The 15212-nt window shown below is 33.1% G+C and overlaps 1 protein-coding gene across 1 annotated transcript in view; it reads right to left on the minus strand.

The window, feature by feature from the left end:
• Positions 1-1964: 1964 nt before the first annotated feature.
• The window catches only part of LOC131144881 (histone-lysine N-methyltransferase, H3 lysine-9 specific SUVH4-like), a 32578-nt gene continuing 19330 nt past the window's right edge, over positions 1965-15212 (minus strand). Inside the window, exons 6-16 of the mRNA XM_058093809.1 lie at positions 14313-14422; positions 13565-13744; positions 12935-13033; positions 10939-11037; positions 9648-9697; positions 9459-9547; positions 8553-8709; positions 6683-6788; positions 6422-6604; positions 3891-4133; positions 1965-2368 (exon numbers count right to left, since the gene is read on the minus strand). Coding sequence (XP_057949792.1) covers positions 2255-2368; positions 3891-4133; positions 6422-6604; positions 6683-6788; positions 8553-8709; positions 9459-9547; positions 9648-9697; positions 10939-11037; positions 12935-13033; positions 13565-13744; positions 14313-14422 — 1430 coding nt within the window. The 3' untranslated portion in view covers positions 1965-2254. The remainder of the gene's footprint in view (positions 2369-3890; positions 4134-6421; positions 6605-6682; positions 6789-8552; positions 8710-9458; positions 9548-9647; positions 9698-10938; positions 11038-12934; positions 13034-13564; positions 13745-14312; positions 14423-15212) is intronic.

The raw sequence follows: 15212 nt of genomic DNA on the forward strand, positions 1-15212 counted from the left end.
TTTGAGGGTTTGATTGAAAATATTAAAGAAAATATATTTGGTGTGTTTTGCTCATTCTATATTTAGTAATGGGGAATCTAGAGTTTAGATCTTCGAGGGTTTGAGTGAAAAATGTAGCATCAAATCATTGCCAGTTTTGTCCAAATCCATAAATTTAAATCCTTTTTAAAATCCATGCTTTCAAAAAACTCAAACGCTGTCTTAGAGAATTCTTTAGTTAGGAGTTTGGTTTAAGAATCATAAATCATTTATGGAAACAAGATACTATGAAACACATGCGACAAAAGAGATATATGGAAATATTTTGTAAAAGTAATAAATTTTCAAGAATACTACATACCATTATATAGGACTTTTGAGTCAAATAAAATGTGAGCATTGAGATTTTCCAGCTCACACTTAAAAAAATTCTCAAAGATCTCCCAATCAAGTCACCAGCGGTAATTTTCAAAAAAATATATTCAAAATTTTTGAAAATCTTTAATGATTTTAAAAAAAATGTGACCAAGGAATCTTTTATGTTTACATTTCAAGAATCATAGGTGGTGGGCATTTATGAATTTCTTAATAATTTAAAATACTCACCAAACATTCTCTTTTTTTTTTTTTTTTGAATTTATTATACTTTAACATGTGATTCCTTAAAAGAATGGCGTCCTAATTATCAAATATACAAATTTTGGATCCATTTTGTAAATCAACATGCACATAATTATACAAGTAAAAGCATATTTGGCAGCAAATTAGAGGCACCTCCTAAATGGGAGGTGTTTCCAGATGCTGCTGCTAGGCAGGATTTGGCTGTTTCCCTTTCCTTTTTCTTGTCTTTAAGATGTGGCTTTTGGTGATCTCATTTGTAGTTTTGTACTTTTCCAAGTAACAAAATGAAATAAATAGAATAAAGATTCCAGCTAGAAGCCATTTAATTCAATATTACACTAAAATTTAAAGTCTTCTCCTCCCTTTTTGGCGGAACTTTCTTTTTTGAGCCTATGCTGCATTCACTACAGGGTGGGTTCTTCAGCTGTACGCATGCAGTTTGAGATTTTAAACGCTCTTTGACTTTGTTAAGAGGTTCTATCGCCTCGTTTTGTAATTTTCCATTGGGCCTTAGGGCCTGACTCCTGCCCCTGGGTTTGGACTTTGAACTTTTTGAAGACTGTAGGATGTGTAGCTTCTAACACAAAGAGGTGGAGTTGTACGACTTTAAAATTTGAGCAAAAGATACGTATCTCTTTTCAAGTTAGTTTGACAAATAAAAACACTGATCTATTCTAAAATTTCAAAAAATTTAAAAACTTCCCCTTGAGTTTCAAAATAACTACAGACACACCTCTCGAATAAGTTTTAGAAAACCCAAGGAAAGATAAATGTTTTCTTGACAAACCTTAGAGAGATTTGTGAAATTCTTAAAATCTCAGAGAGAAGGTTCCTAATCTCTTAAAATTTCAGAAGAGATCATCATCTTTATGCTAAACCTCTAAGAGGTTGGTGTTATTTGCCCTAAAAAAAATTACAAAGTTCAACTTATATGTGCATGTGCATATGTACATGAACATCTATTTAAAAATTTAAACCAAAATTGTATGAATCAAATTATATACAATTTTTTATTGTATAAATCTCACACAACTCCAAATTCAAGATTTTAATCCATCGCAACACAATGTAAGGAAAAAGTCAACCCCAAACTAAAGGTACCTTATTTCAAATGGCTTGAAGCTAATCCACTAAACTTGTCACCTCCCCCAGGCTGCTAGCGTAGCTCCACTGCCAGTCTCCGTAATTGTTTGGGCAACAGACCTGCAGCCATTGCTAGCCCTAGGTTTCCCTCGGCGCACTTGTAATCTTCAAAGGGCATCTTTAAAACTGATGTTAGGACAGATTTTGAAGTTCAACTTGCATATCACACTTCGTAATAACTATTAAGAATTGATTTTAAACAAGACAATACTTACAATAAGTGCCAGATAAAATAACATTTGACATTAATGGTTTCTACATCTGCAATAACAACAGCTTGTGTTTTCACTTGCGACACCTTTTCCATGATACACATCTATTGCGTCCGATACTGTCAGCACACGATAGACAACATTTAAAATACAACACTGAAGATTACAACTAGTAAATTTTATGTAGCTGGATTCTTGTTTTCCAGAATCAAAAAAGGCAAAATTCATTATAAACACTTCTTTTCTCAAGCCGATAGAGTTGCGCTGATGTCGGTTGAAAAACTTGGAACTTCATCTAACTAGTACAGGCGTTTCCGACAGCCTTCTGCACCACAGAAGCATGGCAGCTCTTTTATCTTGCCATCAGGTCCTACTACACTATTGAGGGCGTAGCCATAGTCATATGTAAGTTCCTGTTATAACAAAAGAACAACAGCTTGTTATTCCGAACATGCAGCATGAGCTCAATCTAATCTAATAATTGAAGAAGAAAACGTCAACCTCAGTTAGATACCCGTTCACATGACTTCACTAGTAGCAAATATTGTCAAATTATTAGGAGGCATCAATTGAGAAAACTCAAAATGCAAGGAGAAAAATGAGGCTGAAGGAGAGTTGGGAATCTATTTCAAGAGGGTAGAAGTGATAATCCAGAAATATAGTATTGTATTATACTTCCGGAAAAACCTACCCTCTGTACGAAGCTTTCAATACACCTATAAGTTATACGGGATTAGGAATTGGTGTGATAATAACATAAAAAATCTTGATTTCCAGGGCGTGTGATGACGTTAGGAAAATCTTAAGGCCCATTCTGTGGTCGAAAACATTTTCTGTTTTTTATGTTTTAGTTTTTCAAAAAATTATAAAAGTTTTAGCTTGTTTTTTAGTTTTAAAAAACTTGTATTAAAAGGACAAAAAATAAGGTGCAAAACAATTTTTCATTTTGTATTTTCCAAGTTTCCAAAAATTATATAAGGGTAATACCTAAGATAACGGATTTTGGGGCTTAAATTTTGAATTTATGTGGATTTAAAAGAAACTCTATATCCATGCAAATTAAAGTCTAAGATCCAAATTTCTTACTCTCATATGCAAGTATGAGTTAGAAATCTAAAAAAATAATAAAAATTGTTTTCTAACTTTTCTATAAATTCGAAAATAGGAAAACAAGGTGGGATTGACATAATTATTTGAAAAATTAGAAATGAAAAATAGAACTAATTACACAAGCAAATGGTGTCAAAACTGTTTATTGTTTATCTAAGTCATACAATTTTTGAAAAAATAAAAAAATAGTTGATTTTTTTGCACTTATCAGAACACTAAAATGGAAAGTAAAAATTGTTATCCAGTACTGTGATATAGACCAGGGTTAAATGATTAGATGTGGGGAACTGTTTCAATTTCAATAGTCAACATACAAAAAGTGCATTGCAATATTACATTAAAAAAATTCTTTCTGCAGAACTTGCTATTCTGGTGCTTATAAACAGGCTGCTACATCTTACTACAAGTGGAGACAGCCAGGAAGCACAAAATTGAAAGTTAGCTTATGTAAAATTTTTCTTTCGTAAAATATAAAAATGTTGGTATTAAAGCTTGATATACATTGTTGGCTCACAACCTAACAGTTTAGGCTTTTAGGTGAAGTAATAATATAACATGATATCAAAGCTGATTACCAAGAGGTCCTAGGTTCTAGTCTTGTTGCCCGCATTTACTTTGAGGTGTTTAAAGAAATTATTGTATTCCCTGTAACAGGTGTTATTAATCGAGTTTATCTCGCACACTATCGGGCTTCACGTAGTGGGGAGTGTTAAAAGCTTGATATACATTATTGACCCAACAGTTGGTATAGACTGCTAAAATTAGAAACACATCACAAAGACAAACCAAATCTGAACATGAGAAAAAAGGAGATCAAAACGCTACCTGCATGGGAGGTATATTGTCTGCAGCAAATAGAACCACTCGAGCTAGTCTGATGTCATGGTGAGCGCTCAAAATGCACTGAACAAAGAGATTGGGCTCACAACTGTGATTGATAAATCTAGCAACATTTCCAGTGGAGCCAGCATCTATGCAAAAATCAGATTCAGGAATATTTTCTGATAAATTGTCATCACTTTTCTCCAAATGATTATTTGCAGGTATGGACATATCTTGTGAACGCCTCTGATATTATTTTACAGGGGGGAAACAATAATATCAGATGGTTAAATAGGCAATTTGTGAAATATTGGAAACAATGCAGGAATACAAAGCTAAACACCAAATAAACCTGATAAAGTAAATAAGTGGTGGTAAGTATTACAAACCTAATATGAGTTCTAAGATTTTTCTAAATGCAAAAGCTGACTATTTAAAGAGAACTATTCTACTCTGGCAAATGAATTTTTGAAAGAATGTTGCTTCAACAATTTTATTTTCAATTTAGTAAAGGACATAACAGAACAGAAGTAGGCAACAAGGGGAAGGTATAATGCACTTCACACTAGAGTTATGTTTTGGAAGGAAATTAGGTTGTTGTGATATCAACAACCATGAAGACATCATATTATATAATAACACAAGCATAGTTGTCAAATCAAGATTCGAATTGTGAATCGAAATTCCACTTTTGGGAATCAAGAATCGACATTTGAATCAAATCATAAGATTCAGTAAATTTTCCAAAATCAATTCTAAATGACATGCATATATTGATCTACAAACAAGCAGCAAAATAATTAAATACATTTAAATTATGATAATAAATGAATCATATTTCATGTGTATGCTTTCCCTAAACAAATGAAAGGTAGGAGAATGACTAAGAAAATATTACAAAAATAATGAACTTTCTGCTGTTAAGAGAACGAATCAAGAGAAAATAATATATAAATGAACTTTTGGTGTTTATCAACAATTTAAAAAATAATATTTCATGCATAATATTTCTTGAATTAAAATGAAAAAAAATAATTAACCTAAAAAAATGATTATAATTGAACAAACTACTAAAAGACCTAACTTTTGAATCTTAACAACACAATGAAACATGGATACCACCTTAGCTTGTTAGTGTTCTGCTCCTCAATGGTAGAGCACTATGCCCCTAAAGCGAAGAATGGTTTTGTTACGGCAAGATAAGACCTAAAGTTCTATTTTCTCCTCTTTTTAAGCATAAAACTGACATAGACAAGAAATGGAAGGTAATCGTGTAAAAATAAAAGCAATAAAAAAGCAAGGAATGTTGTTTTTTGGGTTTTAAAACTAGTCGGGTTTGTCAGGATATGATAGGTCTAGAATCGTGTGAATCGATAGAGTCGGATCGATTCGATAGATTCACGAGGTGAATTGATAGATTTGGCAGCGATTCAGTTGATTTCTGATTCTCTAGTAAGATTCAAATCGATTTGGTGCAGAATTGATACGGATCATATGAATCGAATCATGTATCGTAAGATTCTAACAACTATGGATACAAGTGTCAGCATTAGAGATACAGGATTGAAAATATTGACCTATACAAAAATATAAATTTATAAGAAATTCCTGTAGCCCAATGACAAAATCAAGGTTAGCAACAAAGACATCCACAACATGTAGCCTACACGTGCTTCACCTTAGGCATTGGCTTAACCAAGTGTGACTTGGTGGCATCGCAGTGCCAAGGATTGATGAAAAAATTTGCACCTTGTGACAACATCCATGGGTCACGCAAATTGAACTAGTAAAAAAAGATAAAAAATAAGTGGACAATTGTGTACAAAACATGACAAGAACAAGAGAGAAACTCCCAGAAATAGGGTTTGGAAGAGGAAAGAGCCAATAGCCATTGGTGAACAAAAGGAGACAGGAGCCGCAAAAGGGCACATGGCTCTTCAATAGTTTCCACTTACTGAAAAATTCATATCCTCATGTTGTACAACACTAATTTTAGCCTTTATATGGGCTTTAAAATTAATTCTAGAACACTAATTAAACCCTAGAAAATAATCATAATAATTTTAATAATAAAATATACATGTGTGTGTTGATTATAAGATTTATGGATATATTAACAAAAAAGACATATAACTTGAAGTGGCAAATTATGAACATAGAGCATATAAGTAAGTGATCTGGTGAAAATAAAATATAACTAACAGCTCAGTAACAAAATCAGAACTATGAATCCCCTAGCAGAGAGTCCAAGATTTAGATAATGGGGCATTGAGGTTGGAGATCCCAGGATTGGGAAAGGGGATGGCCTACAATCTTTCTGCCGTGCAAGAGTAGTGGGCCTTTAAAGGAACTGAAAGACCAGTAAAAGGAAAAGAGAGAGCGAGAGAGAGAGAGAGAGAGAACAATAAAAGATATAAATATGCATGTATCTACTAATTTGAGGACTCTTTGTTCATAAATCTAGATTGTTCAGCTAGAAGAAACAAGGATGTGTATTCTGAAAATTTTGAATTCCCAAATAACAATAATGGTACCTCTCTGCCCCCAAGTCCATTCATAGTGTGCCAGCAATCAATCTCAAATATGTAGTCATTCTCAGAAACATGATCCAACTCATCATTTCTCTTAAGAACTCCAGTGTACTCACATACTGGAGCACCTGAAGGAATGAAGTCCCAAGACCTAACAGCCCAACCTTTTTTTGGAGTGCGGAAGACCTGATCAAATATAAGAATAGAATGTTAAACCTACAAAATAATGTAACATGGAATTGTAGTGGCTTCCAGCTAATTGACCTCAAGTTGATACTTCAGTTCCCTTTGAGATGTACGATTGACACAACTAGGTCCACAACCACAATTTGGCCCGCATTCGTACACAACATCCTTCGCTTCAATTAATCTGCAAAAAGCAATTACAAGTGAGCGTTCATTGAGCATTGAACTGCTTTCATGGTTATTCTTTGTTTCACTTTGGGGTGTGAAGACTTAAACAAATTATAAACTTGAGATGAGCTATTCTTTTCTTTGGAGAAGCTTCCAATAAAATCCGACCAAAGTGAGTCAATATCCTTGGGAAAAAGGGATGGCATAATTTTATCGCAAGTATTTTTGGCCACCCTTTTCACATTTGGAACTTCTTTGGGAGCAAAAGTAAAGTTGAAAATCACATGGAATATTATGGACAGATTTGACAAGAATCCAGCCATAGAAGAGACATCATTGTTCTAAGGCTGAAATGTCCACACCTATAAAAAGTACCTTGTTCAACCTTCCTATTTATCTTACGTCTAGTTTCCTTACTCACATGGCAAAAAGACTAGAAGATGCTCCAAAAATTAGGGAGGGAATGGATGAGGTATTAATGTTGGTGAGGAGCTCAAATTTTACTTAAACTTTAGCAGCTTAGGCATAAACCCTCCAACTCAGTTTAATAAAGCCCTCCTGGTAAGTGGTTGTGCATCATCTTGGAAAATTATTTTTTTGATAGAAACGTGTTGGAAAATTATCACCTTTGGATGATTATTGTTACAAAACATGCTCACAGGATAGTGGCTGGATTCCTAAAAACAGAAGATCCACTTGAAGTGGTGTATCCGATCATAAATGGGAAGGAAATTTTTTATTTTTTTGGTTGCATGCGCATTCATGAGAGCAATGTGAGTTCTTTTTCAGCATCATCATAGGCAGCATGAGGAATCATCTATGACACTGCAATTTGGAATTTGTTCTTGCTAAGTAGGGACAAGGATGCTTTTGTGCGATACTGTCTGCTCTTTGAAATGGAAGGATGAATTGATGTGTAGCTTTTGTAAGGCATGCACCAGTTCAGGAACCAAAGTCCTCTTGCACTTTTGATATAATATAGATCAAGCTCTTAGAGTTGCCGGAAATAAATAAATTTAAAAATAATAATAATAATAAAAATAAATTAATAAATAATAATATATATATATATATATATATATTTATATAAAAGAGCTCACCTCTTCAGGTTGCTGTTAAGTCATATTCCCACGTGATAGTGAAGGACAATACAAAAGATGGTAAGGCTACAATCCCAACAACTGTTTTTTAAGCCTATAAGATGTGGTAGAAAATTTGACAAATAATAACCTGTAGTGAAAGGGGAATCTCATGGCTGAATAGGCGATATCTTTGTAAAAAGGTGGATGCATCATCCAAGATCTCCTATTCAAGGTCATTGGACTAGGCATCTCTGGCTCTTTTGGTTTCGGGTACTTCTTGGTTTACTTACGATGCTGCTGGAAAAAAAAAATGATGTTTGGGCTTGGATGGATGCAAATGCTTGAATAGGGAATTTCAGGTAGACTAAAGAAAATGAATAGCATGGCCATTGAGGTGAGAAAATATCTCTCGTGATTGTTAAAGATATGTTTGCTTGAAACCAAGACATATATTAAAAATGTAAAAATAAATCATTGCAACAGGCTGGTCATATCATGTCAAACCTACTTCACTTGTTCATGGCTACACAATACAGCTTCCAAAGCAAGAAATGTTGATGAGTCAGCAGATTGAAAATCAATAGCTAAAAAGATATCAAATATATAAACATAGCAGTATTTCATTGATCTCTCTAGCCAAAGGAAAAAAAAAAAACAGTGGATCTCTAAAATCATGTTAGTGAAGAATAGTATCTCACCTGCCACCACCCAGACTCACATATGGAAAGTCACCATTAAGTCTAGCACATGCACAGCTTTTTGGATTTGTACATTTTCCTTTGCATTTACATCCAGGGGCATCAGGAGGAAGCTTCACATCCTTTGCAACTTGAATGGACTTGGTATATATAAAATCTACAAAATTTTTGTTTTGTCACAAAAAGAACAATCCTAGACAGATATTCAACTTAGACAAATTTTGGCATTGGTCTAATCTAACCAATACAAGTATGATACAAAAAGCTTCTATATACTCAAAACATAAAAATCAAGAATCAAGCCAAATCAAGTATAGGATTTGTATTTGAGCCATAAATGATATAACTAAGTTCTAAATAACAAGGTTATTGGAAACACTATGCAAAGACTAAATTAATTGTGCACTGCATGAGCATATTAGCAATAATAAGTCAACACTATTTATTACATGAGCATTCGTACATGATTTCATCAAATGTGTATCTCATAATCTCAAATGGTTGCACCTTGAGCCTAGAGCCCAGGCATCCTTTGCTTCTTAATGCACTTTGCATCTTGGGGTCATTTACCAACAATGCTAGCATGTATTATATTACAATACACTGGCTTATCAGTCTTAGCAAACATCACAGTTCAATGCTTTAAGATAAATATTTTCAAAGCATCCAGTAGAGCTAATTTGAAAATTCTCTTTCCTTGGTTGAAAACATAACAAAATGTTCCCCCAATGTAATACAAGTAATTTTCCTATTGTTGAATCAGATTAGATCATCTTCACCAATTTATTTAGCTTTATCCAACAATTGGAAGTTTGAACAGGAATAACAACTCAGCTGTAGTAACTAAAAACAAGAAAAACAATCTATACAAGTAGCAACAAAACAACAGATTATATGGTAACTTACCTGGAGGAGCTACAGGTGGATCATCAAATAAATTGGTTGCAGGAATACACTTAGCTTCTAGACCTTGACAAATGTCCTTACAGACCAACCTTAGCACATAAAACACTAGCATAAGTTCATAACAAGAGAAGTGCAAAAGAGAAGTGAAAAGCTGCCATTTATGATGCATGCAGTCAAGTCATTTAATACCCAGGTAGTTCAGAGGGAACCTTTGATAGGCGTCCGCGAACAAATTGAACCTGCAATAAATAATAAGTAAAATACAATGAAAATTGTTTCCAGGAAATCCACTCGCTTATTATTACTTTGTAACATCATATATCCAAAAAAGATCCTACTGCAAGTTCAACTCTAAAGAAAAGCTAACAAAAGACCCCCAGCATTTTTTTCGAAACATACAGCATAAAGACGATCTTGGCACATTAAAATGTGAAGAGACAACACTTGTTCATCACAGACTATTAGTTAATTCATAGTAGGCCCATCAATAAAACCTATAAAACCACAATGCCCACTTGCTGGAGTACAAGAACTAGTAAAATCGAGAATACATATGTAGTTTACCCCCGTAAAATAATAACCATTTTTAACCACTCAAGTGAAAAATGAATCAAATGCAACCACCAAGCCTTAAGTTCCACTTGGCAGGGTCAGCCACATGAATCCTTTTCCACTGTTCTGCAACACCTAGGGCAACATCTTCAGAAAGTGAACATAGCAGCAAACCTAAAACACTAGTCCCGACGACTGAACTAAGACAACAATCTTGACATTATATTTATAAATTGCATCATATATCTGTTAGATGGCGAAAAGAATGAAATTTAAGTTAGCATTTAGGTAAATTAGATAAATTCTAGGAATGACTGCAAACCTAATAAGGAAGACCAAATTCAGACAAAATTAATAAATTGATTTCTAACCTCAAGGTCAACAGTATTGAGCAAATATAAACCTTGATTAGCAACAAAATAGACCTCAGTTGTGATTCTTAAACATTTAAATACGCATATTAATTAATATCAAAATTATTTACAGATACCTTTCCAGCATTAGTTATTTGTAACCATAAAAAAAGGTAGGCACTAATCCAGACCACAATGGTTCAGGCCTCTGGGTAGTTAAGGTACAGTGAAGTTATATAAGAATGTATGTTTTTATGCCTTTAAGAACTAGAGATTGCATAAACCTATTTATAGGCATTTAATTGACACTAATGCACAGACATTTCAGGAAAATTATTTACAGCATTCTCTTTTTTAACCCGCCTATTCAGGAATGCTGTTTGAAAGACAAGTGTACAAGACTTTCTGGTATGAGAAAAGAACTCTAATGAGGAATCAGCTCACTGTAAATTTAAATTAGATATTTCAACCATTAATTTTTTTGTTAGAATACTGAAAAAAAAAAAGCATTATAATTTTAAAAAGAAAAAAAGAAATATTGTACTGATCAAAAGAAACATAGAATACATAGTAACCTGATTAGTGGTCAATGCAGGCTGCCCTTCAATTCGTTTTAAGCGGTATTTAAAAACAGTAAATCCAGAAACACCTTTCTCAGCCCAATATTGAACAACCTATAAAAGGAGATTGCGAAATTGATGATAAATTAAATCAAATGCAAAGTTGTCTATGATCTTAGGTAAACTGACATATTTATTAAGTGGCAAAAAGCATTAATATCATACCAAAACTAAAGCAAGGTGGCAATGATTGTGGGTGCAGAACAGTTAATGTCCAAAACAAAAGCAGCAAAGAAAGGAAAGGACAGATAATAACAAGGAATCAGTACAAGAATTTATGAAGAAATAATAACCTGTCACAAATAGATGAGAGAACTAGTCATGGTCAACTTGATGATAAACTAAATGGAATAGCACTTTTATGGAAGTACTCAGCCTACAAACAGCATTGCCCTGACATATTCCAATTGAAGCTGAGCAGTGGCAGACCTCTCATAGTAATTAAGTGAGAGAATGAAAAGTAGCAACTACAGTTTCTTATTTGCTGTTTTTCAGCATTGCTAGTTTTTAGTTTCTGTTGTTGACATTTCGGTTTTCAGCTGTCATGAGAAACACTCAAAACAAGATATTGTGGTTTCAATGGTTTTGACAATCTATTGCCACGATACAAGTACCAAACATATCTGTAGACTAAATCATTCAATACACAATTTTTAGTGAAAAATTAAAATAATTTTCATTTAAATTTGAAATAAATATCAACATTTCTAAAATTGTGAAAAAAATTTACAAGTCCTCCAAAAAAATTATTTTACCGAATTTCAATCTTCATATACAGTGACATATTCTTGGAGCACTAAAAAGTTATTTATCAAAAATATAATGATCAATTAAAATTTTTGTAGTTAAATTTGTATTTTTATTACAACATTTTTAAATTTGGTATTTTCATCATATTAATCTTATTTTCTAATTGTTATTTGATACAAAGACAAAAATGAACATGTGTTCAATTACGCTTTTTGATTGTTTCCATTTGGGGATATCAACCAAACAGGTTGTCAATTTCAGTTTTTTTTTTTATTTTAGTTTTTCTTTTTAATTTTTATTTTCATTACTTTTGACAATGATACCAAATGCCCCCCTTAACCTGTTAGGTCGTGGGCTGGCAATATTACCAAATCTCAAACGCTGCCCCACCAGTGCAGCTATAACATGACATGGGCAAACAAAGAAGCAAAACTTACTCGAGTGGAAATAGTATTCAGATTAATAAAATGGTTGAAAAAAGAAATAGGTCTTGAGTTAACAATGTCTGTCAACCCTTTATAGTCCCAAAAAAGAGAGATGAAAAAAGAAATATTATGTGTGATTTGTGTCTAGTGGAAAATACAAAGCGAATGATATGCTCCATTTATTACTAAAACTAAATGCAGACCAAAAATGACAAGTTACCATTTAGAAATTGCCATCTAATTTCCAGCAAAATTGCTTAACTTTTTAATTCAGAACAAAAGTACATACACACACACAGACATAGATGAGAAGAAAATCCGTGCTATGATTAGGAATACAAACACACAATCATGAGAAGAAATTCTGTGTAACATAAGGAAAACAAATAATTTATCCCTCATGTTGTGACAATATACAATATAAACAATTGATGTACCTACATAACACCACCACATAAACCATAAATAGGAAGGTTATGAGCATTCATATTTCCCAAACACATGCTTCAATTATTTATAAAAAATATCTTTTTAAGAAAATATTTCATGACCACTATGCAACAATAAGGAAAACATTCTCTTGCCCAATCTCAAGAAAATTATAATCAAAGGCACTCTGTAACATCAAACAGACATATGACAGAGATAATATTGAGAATTGTATATAAATATATTTGCTAGCATCAAAGTCCACACAAGCAAATCAAAGAATTCCTTTGACAAAAAATAAATAAATAAATAACAGAAAATTTTCTGAAATATGCTCCAGAATCCACCTTATACAAGCCATCATATGTGTAAACTTTGCCACAATAACTATTATTGCATTCAAGCCCACGAATGACTCTCACAGGTACTGACTGCTCCATATTGTTCTGCAAGAAAAAGATTCAAAACTGTAAAACAAGGTAAAACTCGTATACAAGAAAACTCATTCCAAAAATTGAGGATAAAGTTACAATTTGGAAGTACGTCATATTCCCATTTACTCATTTACTATCAACCATGTAAACCATGCCACACGTACTGCAGATTAATATAACTGGAAACAAGCCTGTGGCATCTCAATCTTTGAAGAGAAGTTGTAAGATAAAAATAAGGGCAAGTGGTTGCTTGTGTAGAAATCCATTGATGATGGTTCAATGTTAGGTACATGAGTCAAAGATTAGGTCTACAAGTTATGTTCTTGTATTCTTCCCAAACTTGTGGTTGAAGCCTCAAAAGGACGGTTTACCAATCCCACAATAGTTCTCATGTGCAAAGCAATAAACTTCAAGGGAGTTCTAACAAGATAAAGCTTTAATAATTATTTTAAATGAAAAAAGACGCACTCGACGGGAAATCCGAATAACGTAATAACACAAAGAATAAATTACTGTAAAGTTGAAAAAAAAAAAAATACACACCTTAAGTGCCAAATTACCACGGCGCATAACTTGGTCTCGAATTTGATGTTTATTACCAAGCAAATCATTTCCACCTTGACCAGTATACACAACATCTTCAGAATTATCAAGATCATCTTCATATTGGCCAGACAGCACAATTGCTACGGCGAGGGGGAAGGTATAGCCACTGTATTCTTTCTACAATATCTCAGATAAAAAATATATTAACAAAACAACTTAAGAATTCATGCTGCACATTTTTTCCATATAACCTATAAAATAGGCATTCACAAACAAAAAATTCTTTTATAAAATTATTTATTAAAAAAAGGAGCAAGATCAATTGATGCAAACATATGGATTAAATAGCTTATTAACAAGACTTAAATCTCAATTCAATATTCAAAAATCATTTAACAGGAGCATATTTACTAACATCCAACATGCCCAACAAATTTATTTAACATGAATTAAAGGGATTATGTTTATACAAATCATCAATGCGTTTTCTTCTTTGTGCAAAAGTTTTTCTCATTTAGCTTTAAATATTGCCCTAATTTTTTATGCATAAAAGCACATTTCTTTAATGCCTTAATTTCCATTGCATAAAAGCACACTTCTTTAAGGTTCAACAAAAGATGTGGGAAACAAAATCAAAGACATTCCTTTAAATGCGGTAGGGGGCCTAGGGAAGAAAGCTACAAACAACAAAAAGGGCACAGTGGAGTATCTCAATATTTTACATTAAATACAACAGAAACATTACCAGCTTGCTGTAAGACTGACCCATGTAATCAATTCCATTCAACCAATGGCTATGAAAACCTACAGCAACCATTTCAGCCCGAGAAAAAAATTGATGCCCAACATCAACACCTGCATTGCAGAAACAAAACTACACCCAGTTAGAAAAAAAAATTTATGAATTACAAGCCGCAATACATTTGGAAGCAACATGAAAATGCACTGAGTATCTGAAAGACAACACTGATAGCACATATGGAAGATTAACTTAAAATTATCTTGATAACAAATTACTAAAAGTATCAACAAGTAAAGGACACAATGACAAGTAAGAAAAAAAAAACATGAATAGAAGAGAGGAGAAATGACATTGTTCCTATCAATATGGACGTAAACAAGCCAAGCTAGTCAAGACTCAACAAGTCAGTTGGTCAAAGTTCAGCCAGACATCAACTATTGTATACTAAAACAGGCAAGCTCAAAGTTGAATTCAAACTCAATTTCACAAAATTTCCAAGCCAAGGCTTTTGTAGGCTTGACTCACTGGCTCTAGAGCTAGGATACCTAGAGTGGTAGTGAGAACAGAAACAAGAGTGTAAGAGAATTCTTTTAGAAATATGATATACCCAATGCATTTGTAGAGCATTCACACGCATGTTTAATGCATTTTATTACTTGCATATAATATATTGTAATATTACATAAAACATACGCACACATTTGATCAACTATTACATGGTGTGAAAATTGATATCTGCCGGTCATTTTTTTGCAGATAGCACGAACAGCGACGAAGTATAGCAGAACTCACAAACAAAACAACACAAGAAAGGGAGTGCTACAGCAGTGTTATAAATTAAATATGATCAATTAGGAGGCTGGCATACACACAAGAGGCAAAAATGCAGGTGGAAAAGAAAGT

Source organism: Malania oleifera, chromosome 12 (assembly GCF_029873635.1).
Source record: "Malania oleifera isolate guangnan ecotype guangnan chromosome 12, ASM2987363v1, whole genome shotgun sequence".
In the NCBI taxonomy this organism is placed as follows: Eukaryota; Viridiplantae; Streptophyta; class Magnoliopsida; order Santalales; family Ximeniaceae; genus Malania; species Malania oleifera.